General features: G+C 36.4%; 2 protein-coding genes across 20 annotated transcripts in view; one reads left to right on the top strand and one right to left on the bottom strand.

The window, feature by feature from the left end:
• The window catches only part of LOC124416148 (probable beta-hexosaminidase fdl), a 62,722-nt gene extending 52,803 nt beyond the window's left edge, over nt 1–9,919 (top strand). For all 6 annotated transcript variants that reach the window (XM_046897061.1, XM_046897060.1, XM_046897065.1 and 3 more), the window contains 5 exons: nt 5,587–5,849; nt 6,006–6,617; nt 6,775–7,178; nt 7,307–7,632; nt 7,726–9,919. In XM_046897061.1, coding sequence (XP_046753017.1) covers nt 5,587–5,849; nt 6,006–6,617; nt 6,775–7,178; nt 7,307–7,632; nt 7,726–7,873 — 1,753 coding nt within the window. In that variant the 3' untranslated portion in view covers nt 7,874–9,919. The remainder of the gene's footprint in view (nt 1–5,586; nt 5,850–6,005; nt 6,618–6,774; nt 7,179–7,306; nt 7,633–7,725) is intronic.
• A 3,895-nt stretch (nt 9,920–13,814) lies between these two features.
• Nucleotides 13,815–25,511, bottom strand: part of LOC124416146 (potassium/sodium hyperpolarization-activated cyclic nucleotide-gated channel 2) — a 55,950-nt gene continuing 44,253 nt past the window's right edge. For 6 of the 14 annotated variants that reach the window (XM_046897056.1, XM_046897052.1, XM_046897049.1 and 3 more), the window contains 7 exons: nt 24,850–24,999; nt 23,668–23,886; nt 22,669–22,815; nt 22,436–22,553; nt 21,356–21,644; nt 19,998–20,172; nt 13,815–19,281 (listed from right to left, as the gene is read on the bottom strand). In XM_046897056.1, the coding sequence (XP_046753012.1) occupies nt 19,135–19,281; nt 19,998–20,172; nt 21,356–21,644; nt 22,436–22,553; nt 22,669–22,815; nt 23,668–23,886; nt 24,850–24,999 (1,245 nt within the window). In that variant the 3' untranslated portion in view covers nt 13,815–19,134. The remainder of the gene's footprint in view (nt 19,282–19,997; nt 20,173–21,355; nt 21,645–22,435; nt 22,554–22,668; nt 22,816–23,667; nt 23,887–24,849; nt 25,000–25,511) is intronic. The other 8 variants (XM_046897045.1, XM_046897050.1, XM_046897051.1 and 5 more) reach the window with 3 other exon arrangements.

Raw genomic sequence — 25,511 nt, 5'->3', positions numbered from 1 at the left:
CGGAATAGTGCCACAACGAATCAATTGCAGCACTTTTCGAAATCGTCGAAATTTTCGCCAAAAATGCAAAGGGGTTAGCCTTAGTTTTTTCGTCATTTCCGAGGCCGAAAATTTTTCGTTTCTGAATCGATTTGTATGACTCTTTCTGGACTAATTGGACCCTCAGGAACTCAAAAAACACATGAAAAAGAGCGTAGGACCATCAGCAGAGAAATGGGGACGAAAATAAGCAGTTTTTCGCCTGTAACTTTTCAGGCGTTGCTCGCAGCGCATTGGGACTGCGCCCAATTGATTTCTCTCGCAAAATTACGTCGGAATAGTGCCACAACGAATCAATTGCAGCACTTTTCGAAATCGTCCAAATTTTCGCCAAAAATGCAAAGGGGTTAGCCTTAGTTTTTTCGTCATTTCCGAAGCCGAAAATTTTTCGTTTCTGAATCGATTTGTATGACTCTTTCTGGACTAATTGGACCCTCAGGAACTCAAAAAACACATGAAAAAGAGCGTAGGACCAACAGCAGAGAAATGGGGACAAAAATAAGCAGTTTTTCGGCTGTAACTTTTCAGGCGTTGCTCGCAGCGCATTGGGACTGCGCCCAATCGATTTCTCTCGCAAAATTACGTCGGAATAGTGCCACAACGAATCAATTGCTGCACTTTCCGAAATCGTCGAAATTTTCGCAAAAAATGCAAAGGGGTTAGCCTTAGTTTTTTCTTCATTTCTGGAGCCGAAAATTTTTCGTTTCGGAATCGATTTGTATGACCCTTTCCGGACTAATTGGACCCTCAGGATCTCAAAAAACACATGAAAAAGAGCGTAGGACCAACAGCAGAGAAATGGGGACGAAAATAAGCAGTTTTTCGCCTGTAACTTTTCAGGCGTTGCTCGCAGCGCATTGGGACTGCGCCCGATCGATTTCTCTCGCAAAATTACGTCGGAATAGTGCCACAACGAATCAATTGCAGCACTTTTCGAAATCGTCGAAATTTTTGCCAAAAATGCAAAGGGGTTAGCCTTAGTTTTTTCGTCATTTCCGGAGCCGAAAATTTTTCGTTTCTGAATCGATTTGTATGACCCTTTCTGGACTAATTGGACCCTCAGGAACTCAAAAAACACATGAAAAAGAGCGTAGGACCAACAGCAGAGAAATGGGGACAAAAATAAGCAGTTTTTCGCCTGTAACTTTTCAGGCGTTGCTCGCAGCGCATTGGGACTGCGCCCAATCGATTTCTCTCGCAAAATTACGTCGGAATAGTGCCACAACGAATCAATTGCAGCACTTTTCGAAATCGTCCAAATTTTCGCCAAAAATGCCTTAGTGTTTTCGTCATTTCCGAAGCCGAAAATTTTTCGTTTCTGAATCGATTTGTATGACTCTTTCTGGACTAATTGGACCCTCAGGAACTCAAAAAACACATGAAAAAGAGCGTAGGACCAACAGCAGAGAAATGGGGACAAAAATAAGCAGTTTTTCGGCTGTAACTTTTCAGGCGTTGCTCGCAGCGCATTGGGACTGCGCCCAATCGATTTCTCTCGCAAAATTACGTCGGAATAGTGCCACAACGAATCAATTGCTGCACTTTTCGAAATCGTCGAAATTTTCGCCAAAAATGCAAAGGGGTTAGCCTTAGGTTTTTCGTCATTTCTGGAGCCGAAAATTTTTCGTTTCGGAATCGATTTGTATGATCCCTTCAGGACTAATTGGACCCTCAGGAACTCAAAAAACACATGAAAAAGAGCGTAGGACCAACAGCAGAGAAATGGGGACGAAAATAAGCAGTTTTTCGCCTGTAACTTTTCAGGCGTTGCTCGCAGCGCATTGGGACTGCGCCCAATCGATTTCTCTCGCAAAATTACGTCGGAATAGTGCCACAACGAATCAATTGCAGCATTTTTCGAAATCGTCGAAATTTTCGCCAAAAATGCAAAGGGGTTAGCCTTAGTTTTTTCGTCATTTCCGAGGCCGAAAATTTTTCGTTTCTGAATCGATTTGTATGACTCTTTCTGGACTAATTGGACCCTCAGGAACTCAAAAAACACATGAAAAAGAGCGTAGGACCAACAGCAGAGAAATGGGGACAAAAATAAGCAGTTTTTCGCCTGTAACTTTTCAGGCGTTGCTCGCAGCGCATTGGGACTGCGCCCAATCGATTTCTCCCGCAAAATTACGTCGGAATAGTGCCACAACGAATCAATTGCAGCACTTTTCGAAATCGTCCAAATTTTCGCCAAAAATACAAAGGGGTTAGCCTTAGTTTTTTCGTCATTTCCGAAGCCGAAAATTTTCCGTTTCTGAATCGATTTGTATGACCCTTTCTGGACTAATTGGACCCTCAGGAACTCAAAAAACACATGAAAAAGAGCGTAGGACCAACAGCAGAGAAATGGGGACAAAAATAAGCAGTTTTTCGGCTGTAACTTTTCAGGCGTTGCTCGCAGCGCATTGGGACTGCGCCCAATCGATTTCTCTCGCAAAATTACGTCGGAATAGTGCCACAACGAATCAATTGCAGCACTTTTCGAAATCGTCCAAATTTTCGCCAAAAATGCAAAGGGGTTAGCCTTAGTTTTTTCGTCATTTCCGAAGCCGAAAATTTTTCGTTTCTGAATCGATTTGTATGACTCTTTCTGGACTAATTGGACCCTCAGGAACTCAAAAAACACATGAAAAAGAGCGTAGGACCAACAGCAGAGAAATGGGGACAAAAATAAGCAGTTTTTCGGCTGTAACTTTTCAGGCGTTGCTCGCAGCGCATTGGGACTGCGCCCAATCGATTTCTCTCGCAAAATTACGTCGGAATAGTGCCACAACGAATCAATTGCAGCACTTTTCGAAATCGTCCAAATTTTCGCCAAAAATGCAAAGGGGTTAGCCTTAGTTTTTTCGTCATTTCGGGAGCCGAAAATTTTTCGTTTCGGAATCGATTTGTATGACCCTTTCCGGACTAATTGGACCCTCAGGATCTCAAAAAACACATGAAAAAGAGCGTAGGACCAACAGCAGAGAAATGGGGACGAAAATAAGCAGTTTTTCGCCTGTAACTTTTCAGGCGTTGCTCGCAGCGCATTGGGACTGCGCCCGATCGATTTCTCTCGCAAAATTACGTCGGAATAGTGCCACAACGAATCAATTGCAGCACTTTTCGAAATCGTCGAAATTTTCGCCAAAAATGCAAAGGGGTTAGCCTTAGTTTTTTCGTCATTTCCGGAGCCGAAAATTTTTCGTTTCTGAATCGATTTGTATGACCCTTTCTGGAACAATTGGACCCTCAGGAACTCAAAAAACACATGAAAAAGAGCGTAGGACCAACAGCAGAGAAATGGGGACAAAAATAAGCAGTTTTTCGCCTGTAACTTTTCAGGCGTTGCTCGCAGCGCATTGGGACTGCGCCCAATCGATTTCTCTCGCAAAATTACGTCGGAATAGTGCCACAACGAATCAATTGCAGCACTTTTCGAAATCGTCCAAATTTTCGCCAAAAATACAAAGGGGTTAGCCTTAGTTTTTTCGTCATTTCCGAAGCCGAAAATTTTCCGTTTCTGAATCGATTTGTATGACCCTTTCTGGACTAATTGGACCCTCAGGAACTCAAAAAACACATGAAAAAGAGCGTAGGACCAACAGCAGAGAAATGGGGACGAAAATAAGCAGTTTTTCGCCTGTAACTTTTCAGGCGTTGCTCGCAGCGCATTGGGACTGCGCCCAATCGATTTCTCTCGCGAAATTACGTCGGAATAGTGCCACAACGAATCAATTGCTGCACTTTTCGAAATCGTCGAAATTTTCGCCAAAAATGCAAAGGGGTTAGCCTTAGTTTTTTCGTCATTTCTGGAGCCGAAAATTTTTCGTTTCGGAATCGATTTGTATGACCCTTTCTGGACTAATTGGACCCTCAGGAACTCAAAAACCACATGAAAAAGAGCGTAGGACCGACAGCAGAGAAATGGGGACGAAAATAAGCAGTTTTTCGCCTGTAACTTTTCAGGCGTTGCTCGCAGCGCATTGGGACTGCGCCCAATCGATTTCTCCCGCAAAATTACGTCGGAATAGTGCCACAACGAATCAATTGCAGCACTTTTTGAAATCGTCGAAATTTTCGCCAAAAATGCAAAGGGGTTAGCCTTAGTTTTTTTGTCATTTCCGGAGCCGAAAATTTTTCGTTTTGGAATCGATTTGTATGACCCTTCCTGGACTAATTGGACCCTCAGGAACCCAAAAAACACATGAAAAAGAGCGTAGGACCAACAGCAGAGAAATGGGCACGAAAATAAGCAGTTTTCCGCCTGTAACTTTTCAGGCGTTGCTCGCAGCGCATTGGGACTGCGCCTAATCGATTTCTCACGCAAAATTACGTCGGAATGGTGCCTCAACGAATCAATTGCAGTACTTTTCGAAATCGTCGAATCTTTCGCCAAAAATGCAACGGGGCTAGCTCTACTTTTTTCTGGGATTAAAAATGTTTCGTCTCAGAATCGACTTGTGTGATTCTTCTTTGATCAACTGGACCCTCACGAACCCATACAACGTTCAAAAAAGAGTGCAAGACAATGGCAGCGACATGACTACGGAAAGACCAGCAGTTGAGAAATGATAAAAAGGGCATTCTTCGTTCGTAAACTGTAACGGTTCGCCAAGTCGATCGCGGCAAGGCAAGGAAAATAGATGACTCTGTCACGAAATATTATATTCATGTCAGAGGTAACTATTTCAGATAGGTAGATCGCACAGAGTTCGGAAAGTCAGCCCTAGATCCAGGATCCGATCCAGTTGGTTATCTGTGATGTAGAGGATTATGTTTTGTGTCGATTTTTTCATTGATTTGCAATGCTACGGTAGATGGTCGAAAATTTCAAGTGGAAATTGCAGTATTTATCAGCTTCATTTTAAGTTGTAGATTATAAATCACCACCATTGATTATATGTTGCCTTCGTTTTCGCAACCTCATCAACTCTGCATCAGGATGATTTCCGTTTATCAGGCTCTGTTCTGAAAGGTGGATCGATGTCTGAAAGTTTTGAGTTTGTAGAATGAGAATGTCTCAGCAAAACCACAGAAACCATTCCTTAAGTAAATTAAATCTTTTTGTGAACGTCATTTCATTCTACATTCACTTTCAGAACTTTCATCCGTGCTGGATTTGAATGAATATGAATGTGCTAAAGAAATGGTCTAATCTAGACCGTGAACAATTTATCTCTAAGATTCTTTCATCACGAAAATATACCTTAAAATTGATGAAACATCCATCAATACTCGCCATCTTTCTGAAGGTGTAAATCCTCTTTCCTTACAAAGCTTTGTTCAAAGTGGCTAAAACGATATACCACAAATTTGTTTATCGGGTTCGAAAAAGTTGGAAAAAAATTTGAAACTGTTGATCTCACGGGACTACCAGCAGCTACTACTATAGAACCCAACGTTCATACAGATAGAGGTTAATTCTCATAATAGATATAAAGCCAGAATGAATTTCGCTGATTTTTCCTCGCAATCAATCCGGTAGAAAGAGACTATTTGATATTCCGAATCACCTGATGATTAGTACCCTGGCCGAACTGAAATCTTGTCCTCTTTGTTCAATAGGAACTTCCAGAGTCCTTGGTCTTGGGGCTGCGTCGCGGGTCGCTGCGAAAGAAGGGCCGTAAGATCCTCAAGAACGTCGCTGGCAACTTGCACAGCCCTCTGCGGGGGTAACGAACGTTTAATTTGGCCCCGACCTACGGGAGACGTTTTTCTCGGGGAAAATAGCGTCACATTTCATCTTCAACAAGTATCGCTGGTCACTGTAAACACCAGCGATCAGGAGGTCAAGAATCTTTTAGAGCACGCGAAGGACGTATTTTTAGGTAAAAAATACGTAACAAAAAATATAAAAAAAAATCAAACAGAACTTTGGAGAACCTCGAAATGGCAGTGGTCATCAAAGTTTAGTTTTTTCGCCACCCCTGGACGCGTGTAATCAACGATCAAGGAACATTCGTCTTACCGTAGAATATTTTCAGGTAACATTAGAAGTCTGATAAAAGTCCAGAATGCCAAGGCAAGATCCAGTATCGATAGTTTCGTGATATATTTATCAGCGGGTAACGTCCTGGGCACAAGGCAAACGCTGACCACCGATGAATCTTACAACGTTCAAGTCACCCTCAAGGGTAAGCTTCTGGAGGCCAAAATCACCGGGAAAAGTTACTACGGCGTTCGCCATGGCCTCGAGACCCTAAGTCAGATGATTTGGTGGGACGAAGCGGCGGGCAGAAACGGAATACTGAGGGCGATCTCATCCGCTTCTATACAAGACAAGCCGACGTTCGGCTATCGAGGGCTGCTTATAGATACGGGTAGACAATTTTTCGCTATCGAAGAACTGAAAAGAGTCGTCGACGGGATGGCCGCCTCCAAGCTCAACACCTTTCACTGGCACTTGACGGATTCTCAAAGCTTTCCTTACGACTCTCCACAGTTTCCGGAAATGGCCAGGTGGGGTGCCTTCAGTGGGGATCAAGTTTATTCACCCGAGGACGTTAAGGACCTCGTGGATTACGCTAAAGTACGGGGCATTCGCGTCCTAATCGAAATCGACGCACCCGCTCATGCCGGCGCTGGATGGCAATGGGGTGAGGTTTTTTCTTTCATTCATCCGATTCGTTTTGCGATGCACTTCGAGTGACTCGTTGGATTCAGTCAGGTTTGAAAACTGCAACGACGGTTGAACTGAAGATTAAACTAATACTCGTATAAATTCACCCGTCATTCTTTTTCGTCTTTTTTCAGGCGCAGAGAACGGTTTTGGGGAACTCGCACTTTGCGTCGACCAGCAACCGTGGTCGGCATACTGCGGTGAACCAAACTGCGGTCAACTTAATCCATTCAATGAACATTCTTACAAAATCCTGGAAGGACTGTACAGAGAACTCTTGGACATCACCGAACTACGTGATATTATTCACATCGGTGGAGACGAAGTGAACTTGGAATGCTGGGCCCAGTACAATAACATTACCATGGCAATGCAGGCCCAGAATATCACAGATCTTCATGCCTTATGGGGTGATTTCGAATCCAAGGCACTCCACAGAGTGATCAGAGCCAATCACAACCATGTTCCCAAAGCTGTCGTTGTGTGGAGTTCGCCTCTTACTAAACGGCCATACATCAACACATACTTTAATCCCCAGGTAAGAAACTCATCCTAAGCCCATTTACTCAATCTTGTCAAAGACTGTTTCGCGTTCAATCCTGAAAATTCCCGAAAATCATCGCATATTGCATCGTTGAATATTTTCATTCGAATAAATCTTTTCAGTTACACGTAATTCAATCCTGGGGCGGCAGTAACTGGCCGGAAACCCCAGAGCTTTTGGAGGACGGTTTCCGGGTGATACTTTCGCACGTGGACGCGTGGTATTTGGATTGCGGATTTGGCAGATGGCGAGAAACGGGGGAAGCGGCCTGCGGCGAGTATCGAATCTGGCAAACTGTCTATAATCACAGACCTTGGAAAGATTATAGCCAAAAAGAGGTTTCCCTCATTCTTGGTGGCGAAGCCGCGCTATGGTCTGAGCAAGTGGGACGGGCATCATTAGGGCCCCGATTATGGCCGAGGGCCTCAGCCTTTGCGGAAAGATTATGGTTTGTGGAAAGACTTCTCAATTACTATGGTATTTTTTTCCTGACCTCTATATTTCCATGGGAGGATAAATATGGTATTTATCTTATTTTCAGGACTGACTCTTTGTCGAACGGTTATACGACCGAAGAGAACGTCTACACGAGGCTTGCGGCGCACAGAGAACTCCTTCGCAGTCGAGGACTTCACACTGAACCTATGTGGCCGCAGTGGTGCTCGGATAATCCTGGCAAATGCCTTTGACCAGTCTTTGGTAGCTGCAGTATGAAAAAAAGAGTACTGGTTTGAAAGGACAGGTGTATGGATTCTTGACAGGGCTTAGTGTAAAGGATATCCTTCGCGATATGAATTTTTGATACTCTCTGAGGCGACATGCGAATTCAATATTTACTACAAAGAAATATATATATATATATAGGTATATATATATGCACTAAAATTTTTACAAGATTTTTGATTAAGTTAATTGATTGCGAAAGATATACTTTCTCGTCAAGATAAGTAGCGACGTATTATCGACTGTTACATTTAATGCCTTTGAAAATTCAAAATTAGTCCACAGGGACTCAAAGTTTTGAATTGAACTTCGTTTATATTCAATAATATGTATATTATATATTGTATAATAGTAGCACTACTAATAATGTTATGACAGATATAAAGTATCTAGATTATAATTGTATAACTTGATAAAAACACAGAACCATATTGCTGCTAGAGGGTAATGGGTAAGGAAGAGGTTGAACAAATAATAACAAAAAACGTAAATTACAGGCAGAAAGAGGTTTATTGACACGACCTATGCTTTCCACGTTATGATGTTATACTTCTCTGTTTTCTTGCAAACTTTGCAGAACCTGATGTAATACTGCACCTTGTTCTTAATTATTTACTATCAGATCAACCAATATTTTATATATCACCCAATATCCATAATGTTTTTTGTTCCTGAAAAATACTCCTCTATTTAATATTTGTCAAAAACTAATATCCCCAAAGAATTTGACGATTCTCTAGTTTTTGATCATGTAACTCATCTCGCAACTATGGTAACGAGGTTGATACGTAACTGAGTATCCTGTACAATGTAAAACTTGTCTGATCTGAGCTCCCACTGTTTAATCTCTCCTGATGTACACATCAAAATTCGCAATAAGCAAAAAACTTCTTTCTCTACGATATCGCTCGCTTCACTAACAGGTATTTCACTTGATTTGGCTTATTCATAAACGATACACGGAGTAATGATTGTAATCGAACGTATTTAGCGGTATTCTAGCATCAAGTGTCTGATTTCTTGATCACTCGAGATATGAGATAGAATTGGAAAAACTACTGTATCGAGCATTTGTCACCCTGGATATGAAGTGAGATTGAGTCGAACGGAGAACGGATTTTCATGGCATGAGCTTTCTGTGATGATAATGATAAAAATTTACCAAGATCTTGTTTGAGCTGTAAAAACTTTACAATACTGTTCAATAAATCGGAATAACGGGATAGTAAATACTCTGACACTATGGCGAAGCCTTAATATTAATAATCATACATGTACAGTATGCACTGAAATTTATTATATAAAAATGTCGTAACCTCCATTTCACTAGATAGGTAAATCGACATTCTTGTATGTTGTAGATAAAGTTGACTTCTCACCTGCGAGTGTTTACAAATACATCATCATATAGTGTTAGGAATATTTAGGCCCTGTACTTGCGCTATTTATTTGGATAAACATTACGTAATTCCCTCATAATTTCGCATTATTCTGAAATCACGGTTGTTATAAGTAATGGTATGTGTATATCAGCTACTTTACATCGAACATTCGATAATAAATTACTAGTTATAATAATTTGTAAGATCGTATTAAAAATCATATGGAGCGGTAGAATTCATTTTGGCTGATCGATAGTATACAGTGGTCAAGTGTTCCTAACAATATTAATAAAACTAATTTACTATCACTAGTTTTCATTACAGGGTGCAAAAAAGAGTGTGAAGAGACTTTAGGGTCAGTTTATGGAATCGAACGAACTTTTATTTTTTTTTGACGTCAAGAATAATTTTTTTTTAGCCATTCAATTTAAGTAACAGTACAGAATGATCATCCATAGATTATAAATTTATTCACTCAATATAAATATTCCAAGCTGTGACCTTGTTTATAACTCTATGTATTTGCATGCAAAAGAGCCAAACTGTATCAAAATGTTTGTCAGGTTTATCGGAATTAGTAGCACTTGAGAAACCTTGAAAACGTTGGGTGATGGGATAATTTTCGCAAAAGAGATGAGAAATAAGTACCAGAGAATCTGCTTACACTTTATAATTGTGCATCCGTCACAATTAGAACAATTGTAGTTATCGCGAGTGGACCATTCTAACAATAATATACAGTATTGTGATGAATATCTCAATTTCTATCGTAAAGATAGAAAATTCGTTTCACCCTAGGTTTATTGTGAAGTTTGCACGCCGTATAATTGTAAGGAGATAATATTGTTAGGATACCCGTTATGCAGAAATTACAGTTCACTCTAACAGAAACTGCAATTTCGTTGTGTCCTTTGATATGGAATTCCTGAACATCTGTAGCAGTTGTATACACAACTTATAATTTTGCGAAATTATTGTGTGATGTTTAATTTAGAGGTATTACTATGGATTATGAGTGATTTTTGTACACATTGAAGTATTAAAATCATAAGGGTAGGTAATGAACAAGTATTATCGGGTTATAAGATATGTAGCACGAAATGCTGCTTGATTAAAATCAATCAGTTCATGAAAGAGATAATCTTCTGGCAAAGTTTGGAGCATTTAATTGAAGATATTGAGTTACGAATTTGTTGAATATGCAAATTTTGCTGAAAATCGGTCGTGCGTTTAGTTTTACGTTCATATAAGGTTTAACACCTTTGCTATTGAAGCGTAGATTGAGTACGGAATTGTCCAAATAATTATTGTGTGTACATAAAGGAGTAATCATTCAGTACTTACCGATATTTACTAATGTCAAACGTTGTAAGGAATATAGTTATTAATGGCCTTGACGCAATTAGGTGCGGATTCTTTCTTACTTTTAAAGTTATTTGCATCTAAATTTCCGTATATATAAAATGATTTGTTAAATTCTATCTTATATACTCATATACGTATAATATTTATACTTACTATATTTATAAATGTTTGAAAATGTAAATAAAAAATATGAATGATGACACCGATATTGTGAAATTCTTACTATTTCCCCACAATATTTTCTAATCTGATGTAACATCTGAAAAACATGACAATCAACACGGAAAAGTCAGTAGAATAAGTATGTAATTTCATTTCTAATTATTCGGTTTTTGTAATGGTTTATTTTGTTAAACTATATAAAGCACATATTCATAATAGTAGATGTTGTGAATGAGTGAGTCATTATGGACCTCGCTGAGCACTTTTGATAAAAAATATCAACGACCTCATCATCAATAATAATTACATATATATATATATGTATTCCCCGTAACAATTATTAGTATTGGAGAAATGCTGCTATTGTTAACAAAGTTTTTTTTTTTTTTATCAATTTTAGGTGGTTTTCGGATATATCTTCGTTTATGTAAATCAAATACACAATTATTTCAAATGCATCGGTCATTTACATGATATTATTATGTATATGTCGATTTACCGGCGGTAATTCATACGCTTTTTAGAAACACAAATTTTGGTTAGTGGAAAATCTTGGTTAATGTTAGTAGAAGATGTCAAATAACTCGGAAACAATGTTGTTTGATATTATCGCAGTGACAAAAGGACTTTCAAATAGATTCCGCATCTTCACGAAGACGAAAGAAACGTCTTTCTAAAAAGCGGTTTAATTCGCACATGTTTATTACTAGCTTATGGGCCTGGTAAAACATACATCTAATCATATATTTTTATTTTCTTGATAGTGAAACTGAGAAACAATCTTTTACCTAATAGAATTCAGAATAAAATACTTGTGTTGCTCATCGAAATTAGACCATAGCTTGAAAGTAATAAGTAGGTGTCGACATTGGAGACTGACTTGATTAATGGTCTATAAATGTTACCGTGTAATAATAATATGCATGCTAGTTACGAACGTACTGTGTAACTTTTTTAAACTTCGCCACTTTTGTCAATTTTTTTACATTTTTTCTATGTGTGTTTCTTAATTTTTCAAACAACGTCTCGTGAAACGTGATTTTTCTTCAGATTTAGAAAAATAATAACTTTTGTTATAGGAACAAACGTATTATTATTAGTGGTTATAGGACTGTCTATGATGACCAAATGTTTTGTTACGCATATTTCTTTTAACGGAATGTAACTTGGTAAAACCATGTCACACGAGACCATTATGGGAAAGTTTTTCTATGTTATATATTCAGCTTGTAACAAGTTACAGTTAATGAAAAAAGTGCGATCAAAAGTTCATATTTTAGGAGGATAATTGCAAAAAGAATAACTTTTTTGGTTCGCTCAATAATGACAGTAGTTAAAAAAATATTCTAAATTTTATTCACGGGAATACATTGACTTGATCATGTAATGATTATGAAAATCTGCAATTAATATAGGTAGAAATATTGAATCATAAAGTAGTGATCAAATCCGCCGGCCAAATTATTTATGTATGCAGACAATGATTTCTTCGATTGACCATAATGATTCTTGTTATCATTTGCCTTGCTATGTCGTTTGAATGAAGTTTATATGAGAATTGCACCTGTTATTTGATTTCATAATTTCCACAATAAAACTATGTTTTTTTTAAAATTTAATTAATATTAACATTATTCATTAATTTAAGTGACAGCCTCGATGCATAAAATATGAACTAGTCATAGCGTATTATAGGCAATAACAATACTTCAACAGAAAAATAGACTACAATCTCATACAATATAACAAAGCATTGTCATTACAATAGTTTGATAGTAATAGGTAGTATTAATCATTAATAATATCAATATAATTATCGTGTCACGTTCACTCAAATATTACTCCTCTGATTTTTTTAATCATATATATATATGTATATATATATATATATACATATAAGATAATATCTGCATCTCGTTAACGCATTTTTTATTTATATTATGTATATTACATTATATTGTTATTGGCTCAGTCTAACTAGGATCGCATATATCGCTATATCGTAAATGTATTATGGCAAGATTTACTGACATATCGTTATGTTCACAATCTTACTTTCTCTTATCCATAAAAGTATGAAATTTCGCCCTCCAAATGCAAATCATCACTTCTGTCACTATACTCAAAATATATTTACGTCAAATTTCTGATGAAAAAAAAAACCGACCTTGTAAGAAGCTTTCTAGTCGGCGTGATACAATACGTAGAGAAATAATACATAGAAAAAGAAAAGAAGATTGTAAACATAATTATTAATATGATCAGCCTATCAGAACATCAGTTTATACGTTTACTACTAATTATGTATACCTATAAAATAATAAGATAAAAATGATAGCAAAACCCATTAATCCGTCCTATAGTATCGCGCTTGCTACCATTTTGCAGTTTATGATGCACCAAGGTTTGTAAAAATGTACGGGACCAATTTCAAAAAAAAACTCAGCTATTTTTGCGTTACAGATAAATATCGCAACAATTACATTTTTGAAAATAGAACATATGTGATCAAATAGCAACGGTTGAAATGGCACGCCTCCAGATAAACTCTGTGTACAGTGTAATAAAAATTATTCTTTTTACCGGTATTGGCTTTGTCAATCAAACATTGGTACAGTATTAGAAAAGACCTAAGAATTTCTTTCGACGTAATTAGTATTAGGCCTAGATTTTTTGTCGCATGTAACAATCATGATTAATTACGTTAGAAAGATGTTTAGGGGTGACACGATAGCGTATCGTTTTGCTGCCTAATATTTTGCAAATTGCTCGTTATCAGTGGATCGTAAAAAAGCCAGTCGGGCAAATGCAAAATAGTGTTAATTGATCCTTTGGAATGTACCAGGTGTTGCAAAGCATTGCAGTACACTTGCAATACATATTTCTTTTGTCGTACACTATATATAACAATTGTCACAGGCTCCAAGTTTATGCATTCGAAAGATCTTCGATTGGGGTCTTTTTTGAAAACGAGATGTAAGTCATAATTTTGTCAATCCTTAATTTTTCGTTCGTGAGAGAAATAAAGAGGAAATTCTCTGAACTATATACATTGCGGACATAATAGTCAACTTTCTTAATGCCATTTTACTGCGGTTAGATAGTTGTTTCGACGCTAAACATTTGATTTTCACTCCTCTGATTACAATTTTACACTCACCGTTTACTTGTTTTCATATCACCTGATATATGTCAAAGATATGCAAATCTAACTTGAGCTATTATAACTGTTTTTGCCTGTTACTTTGTAGTAACATCTAATTTATTGATTTACTTTCTCCTCTAAACTGTACGGCTATATTCATTAGCTAACTCACTAATTATTATTATTATTATTATTGTTATTATTATTATTATTATTATTGATTTATTCATTTGTTTTAAATAAAGCGCGAATCACAAGATAACTTTTCTTCTTCGTTACTCTACACATTTGTGTTTTTCCTCCATTTCCCGTTTGTTCCTAATATTCGTTAGAAAATATGTGAAGCGAGTATCCAATGTGTTATTTTTTCATTCGCACTTTAAAATTTAGTTCACCTAGTCGAATTATAATGAACTCCCGCAAATAACGAAGGATTTCTTCTTTGATTACAAATACAGCGATTAGAAAATGATCGTTTCTTCATCGTAAGGCTAGAGTCGACTATGCTTAAATTTAAAATTATTTTTAATTTATCTTTAACGGCTACGATTATATAATGTCGTTAAATTTTATGTAATGTGTCGGTATTGCCAACACCTCACAGATTAACATGTGACACTACTGGATAAATGTTCTTGATAAATCGCAATGAAAGTAAATAATGTTCACACAAATTTTGCCATTCACATTTTCAGATATAATCTTCAGTTGGCTCTAGATCGTACTCCGGTTATAACTAATTGAGAAAATGTGTCACCTATTAGTCTATGCTGCGTCGGATCTTATGCTCATGGACATAATTAATAGTATGGCTATTTTTATTCTCGTGTAATGTTAACAGAGCTGAATATTTTTGTCGAGTACGTGTAGTTGAATGTTTTAAAATTGACTATGTTATGCTCGTGTTTTTTTCCATGTTTTTGTGACCTTTTTTTTTTATGTATTATCGATTTCAACCTATCATTACATCATTATTTCGTTTGCTTATAGCACATTGCTTGAGATAATATAATATATTTGGGGTTTCAAATTAAAGTGAAACTTTGGAATGATATGCTTCTTTTTATAGACTGTTAAGTATATCTGTAACTCGACTACCAGAGATTAAAATATACTTCTTGAACGTCGTATAATATTCTTGATAATCAAGAATTTAGTATTATTAGTTTACATATTGATTAAATGATAGTTTCTAGCGTTATTACATCTGAATAAATTGTAAAATAAATAATTTTACTCGATATTGCATTAAAAGTTTGCACATGTTAATGGGATGTATATAAGAGGGCTCTGTATTAATTTTTTTCCCAAAACGTCAGAATTGACTTTAATTTAAGATTATAATTATATATCTGAGAGACTAAATCTTTTTGGAGTTTAACTTAAATTGTGATTTTAAATAAAATACACGACGGATAAGAAACCGTCCTCAAATTATGATGGCACTTTATAGTGTCTCTCAAATTGGCAGTGCATTTATAAATAGTTTTCTTTTAAAAAAATCAAAAGTTCATGGTATCTGTAAATTGTCTTTCTGTAAATAAAAATTTCACGGGCTAGTTTTAATTCTTTCTCTTCTATTCTTTTGGCTTCTAAGTTTGAAACGATAGTTTTATATATGTTTGTTATAGAAAATCCAAGAGCAGCTGGAGTGTCAGTGTGAGTGATTGAGTGATTGAGTGATTGAGTAATGAGTGAGTGAGAGACTGGTCTAAACTAAGTGGACGGGCGAAGTCGAGTATTGCCACCGAGGATACATTTCCACGACTATAAATTTTTTTGTTTCAGTTTTTTTCTTTATCTCTTTTAAATACTCATCCTTAGTTTAATATTATATTCTCACTGTGTATCATTTGTGTAATTATGTATAGTATGTATATGTGTGTTCATACTTTGATTGTAAATCTTTTTCCATTACTTAGTGTTTACATTTACAATCATGTTCGCTAAGGCATTCATAATGGCAAGTATATTTAAAGGTGCTAAGCTCTGGGCTCTACTGAATATTTCACATTGCGTTTCATCAATTACCCCAAATAAAACTTGATTGATTTACTCTTTGACTATGACAATGGATTTAAAACTGAATAAGTGAATTCTTGTGCAATTGAGTCAGATCATAGATGTAATAGAATAAAATCATCAACGATTGATAATTGTTGGAAAAAAATTGGTTAGGAATTCGTAGAAACTTTTATACATAGCAATTCGAATTGAGCCCAACGTAGCACGAATAACAGAGTATGAAGCAGTAATAACAGTATGATTCAATGTTTTTATATATTTACTATACCTGTAGCACAAGCACGTGCTTTTATCGTAATACAATTTATATTATTGTTAATGTTTATAACCGATATTATTATATTTTTATATTTACCTTCAATTATATATAGATATAGATATATATATATATAATTGACGCTAGGGTTTTTCTGTACAAGGCTGGCTACAGTTTTGTTTTAAATATCCTTATTTTTCCCCCTTTTAAATCTCTTCTCCACACGGCTTTTTACACAATGGGAGGTAGGCGTACGAAGCTATTTGAAAAATAATACAAAAATTTGCTGGTTTGTCATTTTTGATTTGCAAAATTCTTCAAATCAAATCAATCAAATCAATGAAATAAAAAGTTGATTTAAATAATAGACTAGGAATTACAAAAAGTTTCTTTCTTTTTATAAGCTTGAAATAATAATTTAATTTATTTCAATTGGAGCGTTAAAAAATATTTATTATAGGCATTTTTCGATACTTTTTCTTACAAACACGAAAATAATGAAAAATAAAAAGTCATTATTTCCTACTGATAGGTTTCACCGGTATAAGTTTGTCATAATGTCGTTAAAATTTACTGCCTATGCAAAACTTGCGACTTCGTTCGATTGCCAAATTCAACACGGTATATTTCTTAAGTATCCAGCAAGTAAGGAAAAAATATAACTGTGCCAGAACGATACATTTTAACTATCAAGAAAGAAAAATCTATCGATGCTTTGGTGGAACGGTATTACTCTGTCTTCATCTGAAATTTGTCTCGACACCTCATCCAATTTTATCACATCTGCATAATAAGATTATTATTCAACTTACATATATATATACACACACACACATGTATATATGTATATTTATACATTTCTCCAGACACTCTACAGACGTATGGTTACACATACAGAGTACATCGCGTAGTAGTAAATTTCTTTTTCGCTCAACAAATTATATCATGTATAAAGTACGCGTATACTACGCATATTATCGCAATATTTAATTCACCTGCGTCGATATTACTGCGAAGCGGTAACCTCATCCCTTCTGTATCCTACCATTATTTATTTATTCATTTTCATTCCATTATCACGGCCAGGATATCTAGAAAAAGTGCTCGTTATCCACAGCAATTATTTTACAATAGTTATAGCAAATTCCTAAATACTATATTAAATATTATCTCATCGCAATTTTCTCAATCTAGTATTTAATATGTTTCTACAATACGCGTTTTATTATGAGTATGTTTTTATTTCATTATTTTTTTGCGATAACTATTATATATTTATATATTTATAGTAGTATTGTTTTAACAGTTTTAGAAAATTTCGTTTTCTCCTGACCCTAGCTGTGATGATCACCGTTACATCTACAAAAGTATCCCTCAGCTAAAATTATTATTGTAGTTTCTTTTGCGTCCATACAATTTTTTTCAAGTTGGCCGCGTTCAACTATCAACATTTTATTTTAGTAATTGTCGTAAATCGTGTTTTTTGTTTTCTCCTTTCTCAGACCACTGGACTGAGGTAACAAGCCTTGCTGACAATTTGCACGGTATTGTATTAGAGTGATAACTTTTCAATAATTATTATTATGATAGCTATTATACTGTGTAATTGTAATAATAATTTATTATGGTATATCGTATTTATAGTTTGTTTTTTTTTTTCTTTTTATAGTACATTATATTTGCCGTAAAAAGATATACTTGTTTGAGAAAGCGAGAAAGTAGAAAAAAGAAAATACAATAGAAATAGAAAAAGAAAAACGCAAACATTGTACACCATTGATAACTCGTACATACATAATTATAGTATTGGTATATATAGGGTATGTATACGTGGGTCCCAAAAACTTTCAACAAGGTAACAGAGTTTTTGAGCCCAGTGCATCTTTGTCTAGTTTTTTTTTTTCTTTTCAATTTTTTCCAAGTTTAATTTTCATTTATCTAGTCTTTCTATAGAGTTTTGTTTTTTCTTTTTTTCAAAGCCTAGGATACTCGCTGCGTTTTTATGTGTAACATATTACCGCACTTGTTATTATACAGCGAGACAGAGTCTTGCTACTTGCGTATAAATAAAGCTCCTCTAAAATTATAATAACACACATTATAACACAAAAGATGAGACGCTCTTCACAAAAATAACATATTGAAAAATAAAAAAATAAAAAAAAAACCATTCAACAGAAAACTTTTGGGAGATTCTGTGAGGCACGCTACACGAATGCTTGTGATGCATAATATTTTTACTTCAAATTATTACTTTACCGATTCAAGTAAATCCGAACTACCCTGCTATATCCATCGATATCATGAGATAAAAATTATGAATTATACTAGTTAATTATAAATTAAATACGCCAAGCTGACAATATGTAAAAACACTCTGTCTTGCTGAATGTGTGCATGGATATAAAATATATAGCAAGAAAAACTGCAGAACTTTCATGTGTATTGCTAAAGATATAACTAATCGTAAGAGCACCCTTGTACTGGCAACAATATGCTTTATAAAACCTGTGCTTCAAAGAGTCCGTGTCGTATTTCAAATGATAACTTGAAATATCGCAGGACCAGCTGCGATCTTGAGATAATTCCAGTTACCCAATCGATTCACTTCTTGTTAACACTTCTCTTATGACACAGATTTGGATCTGTATTCATTTGCTGTACCGCAGCTGTGTGTATTTTTATTTAATGTGTTTCGAAGTGACGTTCACGTGTTAATTTTTTTTCTTTTCTTATTTAATATTATAAGTAGTAAATGCGTGTGTATGAGTGTTGTATGCACATATGTATCGTATTGAAGTAAAATAATTAAAAAAAAAAACCTGGCGTAGGTACAGCGCATCAGTACGGACCCAGTTAATATCTCTGTGTGTGCTAGTACATAGAGTGACGTCATTGATACGAATCCTTGTGGAAGGTATCACTCTTGTGGAAGATCCGTCGTCCTTCACGCGTCAGCTCTTGACTTGCAAAATTATTCTCTGACTTAGGTCTCGGTAGAAGGCAGGAGGGTAAAGCTCTCAGCTCCATGCTATGCACCTGCAATACAGTGACTAAATTACCCTCACACTCTAATTATCTGCAAGTAAGTTTCACTAATTAATTTTCATTAAGACAATCTGAAAATTGAACAATCTATGGTTATTTTTGTGACAAGTGCGCATAAAATAGGGACTTCCTGAAGAGTGTAAAGTGCGAAACTCACAATCGTCAACAAGTCCCAATATGCGCACAAGTCACAAATCCTATTTTCTGTGCTATCTCTTGTCAAAAACTACAAAGTAGTCGAGTTGTTGACGGAAACAGCGCAAAAAATAATTTTTCGCCTTGAAATGTGTAAGAGATTTAAGACGAAATAAAATTTCTAAGGATTAGTTAGGGGTACTAATAGTTGTCAAAATTATGACGAAGGATCGTTAGTATACATATAACATGCGGTAAAAATTCTGAAAAACATATGTATAATATAATATTGAATTGTAATACCATAAGCAGAAATTGGTAATTAAATTTACCTCTCAAGACAGAAAAAATACAGTCAGATGAACAAAACAACGCCAATGTAGGCTGTTATCACACAGTCAATTCATGCGTCAGAACATGTGACTCATACTTATACAGATTTGGACTTGTTTTTGATTTTAGAAGTTTGCAGATACCGTATAGACTTGGTAGAAAATGGTGGGTGCGTAGTATTCAAATCTAGTCGTTTAACGAATGAAACTAAAATAAAAAAAAGGTAATATCTAACATACCAAAGCGCGAAAATGATTTCGATTTTTGAAAAAACGAACCGATTCTTCGCTGGCACTTGCGTGAGCAGCTTGCTCAGCCAACGCGTTGACGACTGCGTTGATGGTTTTGGACTCGCTGCCCAAGTCCTCTTCCCGATGAGCTACCAGATTTGGATTCTTGCCGATTTTGTTCAACCTGAAATAAGAGCTCGTTTAAGCGTAGGGAGTGTTGCGCGTATAATAACCGACAGGTTTGTTTAATTTATCAGAGATATGGCATACTCGTTGGTCGATAATCGTTAAAAAACCGTTTTTCAAAAGAAATGCTAAGTGCTTCACTATTGTATTGTATAAACGGATTATCTCATTCTAAGAGCTGCTCATACGGATATGGGGGTGTGCAATGGAAAATTGTTTATAATAGAGACAAATGAAATTGTGCCATTACAGGAGAGTTAACGACCTGTGCGATGATTTGATTTGGCTTGTTTTAATTACACCTTAATAACTTATTTCCAATTGAAATCTAACGTCGCTCTGTACGTGACAAGGTTTAATTGCTTTTGTGATTTTGTAACGTGATTGAATCACAAACTGATGTGACACTACTCTACAATTCTGATGCTCGAATGCGAAATATCCGAATATATTGAAAGTACAATTTGAACGGTAAAGTTTCGCCAGAATTTTTTTATCGCGTTGTGCATCAAAATTTTTTTACATCACATTTAGATTAATCTAGAAATTTCTTGCAAATTAAAGGAACGGAAGTGCAAAATTAACATCGTTATATATAAGCGATTTAAAAAGAAAACTAGATGCTAAGAAATTCAAATTTTCACACAATGATATTTATAATCATCTACGCGAACAATAAACATCCTTTATTAATTGCATATCTGATGGCTCTTTGTTAACTGCAATGATATCATATGCTGCATAACTTACTGAAAAATATACCCAATCAAGATCGATTCAAAACTAATATTCATCATCTCTACCGTACAATTAAAATAACTATATGACATATTGTCGTGTGTATAATGTAAATACACAGACAGAAATTTACAATAGAACTTTGGTTTTGTAGAAAATTCCAAATATAAAAAGGTCAGTTTCGTTTCCAAGAATATTTTTCATATAATTAAGGAAGTTCATTATTCGAATGAAGATGGTCGGGGAATGACGTGAGAACAAATGGACGTTGATTTCGACTTTAAGATTTGTACAGAAAAAAAAACTACAGACACAGGGCAGAGGGGGGGGGGGGGGGGGGGGGGGGGGGGAGGGTGGATAATTTTCACAAATGAGACGAATGAGACGAATAACGAAGTGATAAAACATCTATTAGCACACCAACTCGATAAAACAAACCTAACCAAAGCTTATACCTCTCGGCGGCAACGCTCTCCATGGTCCTTCGCATCAATGGATATTGATCCAATACTGCATTGAAATGATCCACCGAGAGGCTGAAGAGATTGCAGTAAGTTTCGGCTCTGACCGATGCAACGCGTCTCGCGTTCGTCAAGAGGCATATTTCCCCGAAATATGAACCATCCGAGAGGGACGTTGCTACTTCCCCATTCGCCATCACTATATCCACTATTCCTTCTTGGATAAAGTACATTTTTGAACCTATCGTACCCTCCTTGATGATTATGTCTCCTAGAACAGGGGTAAGCGTTACATCAAAACATGGCCGACACATGGACGAGGCAATTTTGCAACTCGAATTTTTCATTATTCAGGCTTTTTTCGAAGGTGATGGTGCAGACAAACTATTCTTGCCATCGTTTTGTCTGGCGTGGAATAGCGCTCGGTAAATAGTTAGAACCGAGAATGATCGTACAGTGGAAATAAAATGACAAGTGTGCTGACCGCCGCCATTTTGAATTTTTGCGAGGAGTTTTATTCGCTTGTAATAAATTTTTGGCTAACATTTCTGCACCAAGTGTTAAAGCAACACCTGCTCGTTATCGAGAGTTTATGTATCTTGCTTAATTCGATGAGATATTTTTAATTCTGTATATAAGTAAATTCTAAGAATAATTGTACAGAGGATGAACATTAAAACTAGAAAAAAAAACAGAGAATAAATCAAGTTCGTTTCTCGAATGAACCGCATAAAATCTTTATCTCAATAACAGTAAATGATCAAAATCCAAGCACCATATTGGTTGTGCATGCTTAAAACTTTTGAAGAATCGTTCATATGGTGGAAAAAAAAATACTTTTACAAACTTGTGATAGAATATTTTTAAAGTAACCAAATCTCACAAGTTTCAGATCGAGTGAGAATTTTAGTCGTGCATCGTCAGTAGGTCACGTTTTTACTCAATTTTTATCTATTTTAGTCCGAGCTGCCTATTTTAAGGTCCATCTTCCCTAGAGTTGCACCGTCCCACAACCATTAGTGTCTAACAAATTAAATAATTTTACCGTTCCGGTTTTCTTACCTGGCTGGAAGACTTCGTATCTCAGTTTTGTAACGACGTCCGAAACGAAATTCGAATCGGCATTCGCAAAGAAAGGCACAGAGGCCACGAGGGATCTGCAGTTGTAGTTTATGACGTCCTGTGAAGATATAAGAGTGTCGTCGATTATTGTTGACGGAAAATAATCAAGTATTATACACGTTGCAGTGAGAAATCAGTATAATTATTGTCTAGTTAATACAGGATTGACATACTTCTCTTAATTTCTCTGACAACTCGCCAAGGATCAACTCTTCGTCGAAGAACTTGCCCTGGTATCGGTGCTCGAAGTACTCGGTTATCCGTTGCCTCATTTCTCGGGGAAGCTTTCTATACGCCATGTACTCCTCCACTTGCTTCACCTACCCCGAGAACAAGTTATCCCCGATCAAACAATTAGTTCACTCCACAAAATTATCCACACGAATCAAGTAATTGTCTTTCTTTTAGTTTATAACAATGATAAGCCTAAGCTGTATAAGTATTTTATACCCCAGCGAAATACACAGCATAAAAGATGGCAGAAACTGCAATTGGCAAAAAAATTTTGATACTCGTTCCTGATTAATACATGTCACGACGTTTAACATTCGGATTTAAAATTCTTCGTGAAGTGAACCAGAGTGTCTCCGTCATCTTTGAATTGTTCAGAATTGAAAGAGACACAACTGCGGACTTATGAAACCCGAGAAAGGTGATAACAAGAAGTTGTCGAGAATTTCTCTTAAATTCAACAGAGAGAAAAAGAGATGACTGGTGAAGTCTAATGAGGCAAAAAATTATTCATCAAATCAACATTCGCGTAACGTATTTATATACATATTTCTACGTATGCATTTAAAGTGACCAGAGTTCATAAAAGTGCACGATGTCTCACATTAGTTTCCTAGCGTGCAACGGAGGCTTTGAATCTTGCAAATTCGTGCTACCTCATGATATTTACAATTATTATTAATTTGTATTATTTACATCCATAGTCGTGATATATCGTGGTAAACCTAGTACGTTAAACTAGATGCAAAAAGTTAGCTAATCAAAGTGCAACGGGTATATACATACCACGTGTAATGCGAAACGTTCGCTTCGATTTTAAGAATCTGAAATGCTGGTAACTCGAATCTCATCGCGGTTCAAAAAAACGTGGAAATCACAGTTTTCTTGGAGTAAGTAGGTACTCTGTCCAGGCAATAGTGCCTTTTCCACGTGAAACTTACCTTTTCGCGATATTGTCTTCGCGACGAATCGAGGGATTGGATCAAGTTTGTTGCGTGACCAAGAAACAGGGCGTAACACGTCGCCCCGCTTATCATGCTCAACATCGTCAGCCACATGTCCGTAAGTGACTGAGGTGGAAACCTTCCATATCCTATACACAACATGTGCGACATGGCCTTGAACAACGCCCACGAGTATTGTTCTAACCAAAACGAGTCCTGAAAAATACAAAATGTCAGAAAGTTCAATTCGAACAAATAACAATAAAACAATAATAATAACGATAACAATCAAGCGATTCAGCTTTCACGATTGTAACGAAAAGCTAGCGAGCCAACGCTCTGTTATACCGTTCGCACAATTACAGTGAAAAAAAAAAATATATATATGTTTTTTTCTCTACCCCGACATGAATTTATGTGACGTCGCATGGAAGTTGTGCGTGTGTCTGTCCGTGTAATTCTTAAGAACTAAAGTGCGGTCCTTGCAAGATTAATTATATGGTAAAATAGAGTAGAAGAAGAGACGGCAATAAGAAGCGTCCAGAAGCCGAGAAACCCGACACCAACAGCTAGGGTACGACTTGTATAACATTTTTTTGTAAACTCCCACGCGGACTTGGCGTAGCTGTTCGTCAACACAGTGTTGCTGGTGCATATCTCGTATAACTTACAGAAAGACGTAAGAAGTCTGACGAGATGAGACGCAGATGTCTCGCACCGTCTCGTCTGCACCGGTTTCCGAGACGATAGACATCGTCGTCTGATTAATGAACGCCTGCACTGGCAATATCAAACTACATGCATGTACAGTCCCACTAGTGTGCAGAGCAGAGGTTCGGGACGAAATCCTTCAGGAACCGCAAGCAATACGTCTCTCTTGCTTGCTCTGGCGCAAACTTCAAGGCTGTTTAAATATTTTACGCGAATTAGATTGCCTCGCGGCTCGGCCCGCTTCTGCATCGAAGTTGTAACCGAGGGTTCCGATTTTCGCATAACCAACGGTCCCGTAAATTGCACCCGCTGTATTCATATTCATTAGATATCCGTAACGGTTCAGAGTAGCTGTGCAATGAAATCGCATTTTCTAATAACGAACTATCATGTCGGACGGAGAAATTGATCTTTTTTTCCCAGCGATAAGAACTCGTCTACCCTATGCAAGAGGAAACAGCGAGTTACCTGCAATTCGTTTATGGCGACCCATGAGTTGCTCGGAAAGCCTTGCAGCATGGGAACTAGAAATTGTAGACATCCGCTCCAGTGACCGATGAGCAGCATCATGCAGATGAGATTGAATATTCTCATAAACACCGAGGCCATATTCAGGAACTGTCAACAACAAGGAAACGCGTCAGTAATTAAATAATTATTTCCATTCTACCTAAGAGATTTTAGGTACAATATAGGTGTACGAGTATAAGGTCCAGTTTCTCACCAGTTATAGTAAATCGTCATTTGTGTTAAGTATATTTATACAATACACGTATATATGTATACATATCGTCTCGTGGACAACAAATAAGCAAGAGTATCAAATAAATTATGCATACCTTGTATGGGTATATAAGAATATAGATATATACGTATTATCGTTGAAACACAAATGGCGGCTGTGAAAATTTGATCTTTAATTGCCGTAAAACCATTTTCACAGTTAAATTTTTACCGTCGAGTAAATATGTATAATTTATGTAAATTTTGAAAATTAGTGAGAAAAACTAAGTAAACCAAACGATCAAATTTTCACCGCTTTTGTAAACAGTACGCTGTCATTGATGTTGGATAGAACAAAAGTAAAAGAGGGTGGAAGAGAAAAAAAAAAAAAAAAAAAAAAATTATCG

This window comes from Diprion similis, chromosome 2 (assembly GCF_021155765.1).
Source record: "Diprion similis isolate iyDipSimi1 chromosome 2, iyDipSimi1.1, whole genome shotgun sequence".
Classification (NCBI taxonomy): Eukaryota; Metazoa; Arthropoda; class Insecta; order Hymenoptera; family Diprionidae; genus Diprion; species Diprion similis.
The sequence above is the reverse complement of the archived record's forward strand: the minus strand, read 5'-3'. Positions and strand labels throughout refer to the sequence as shown.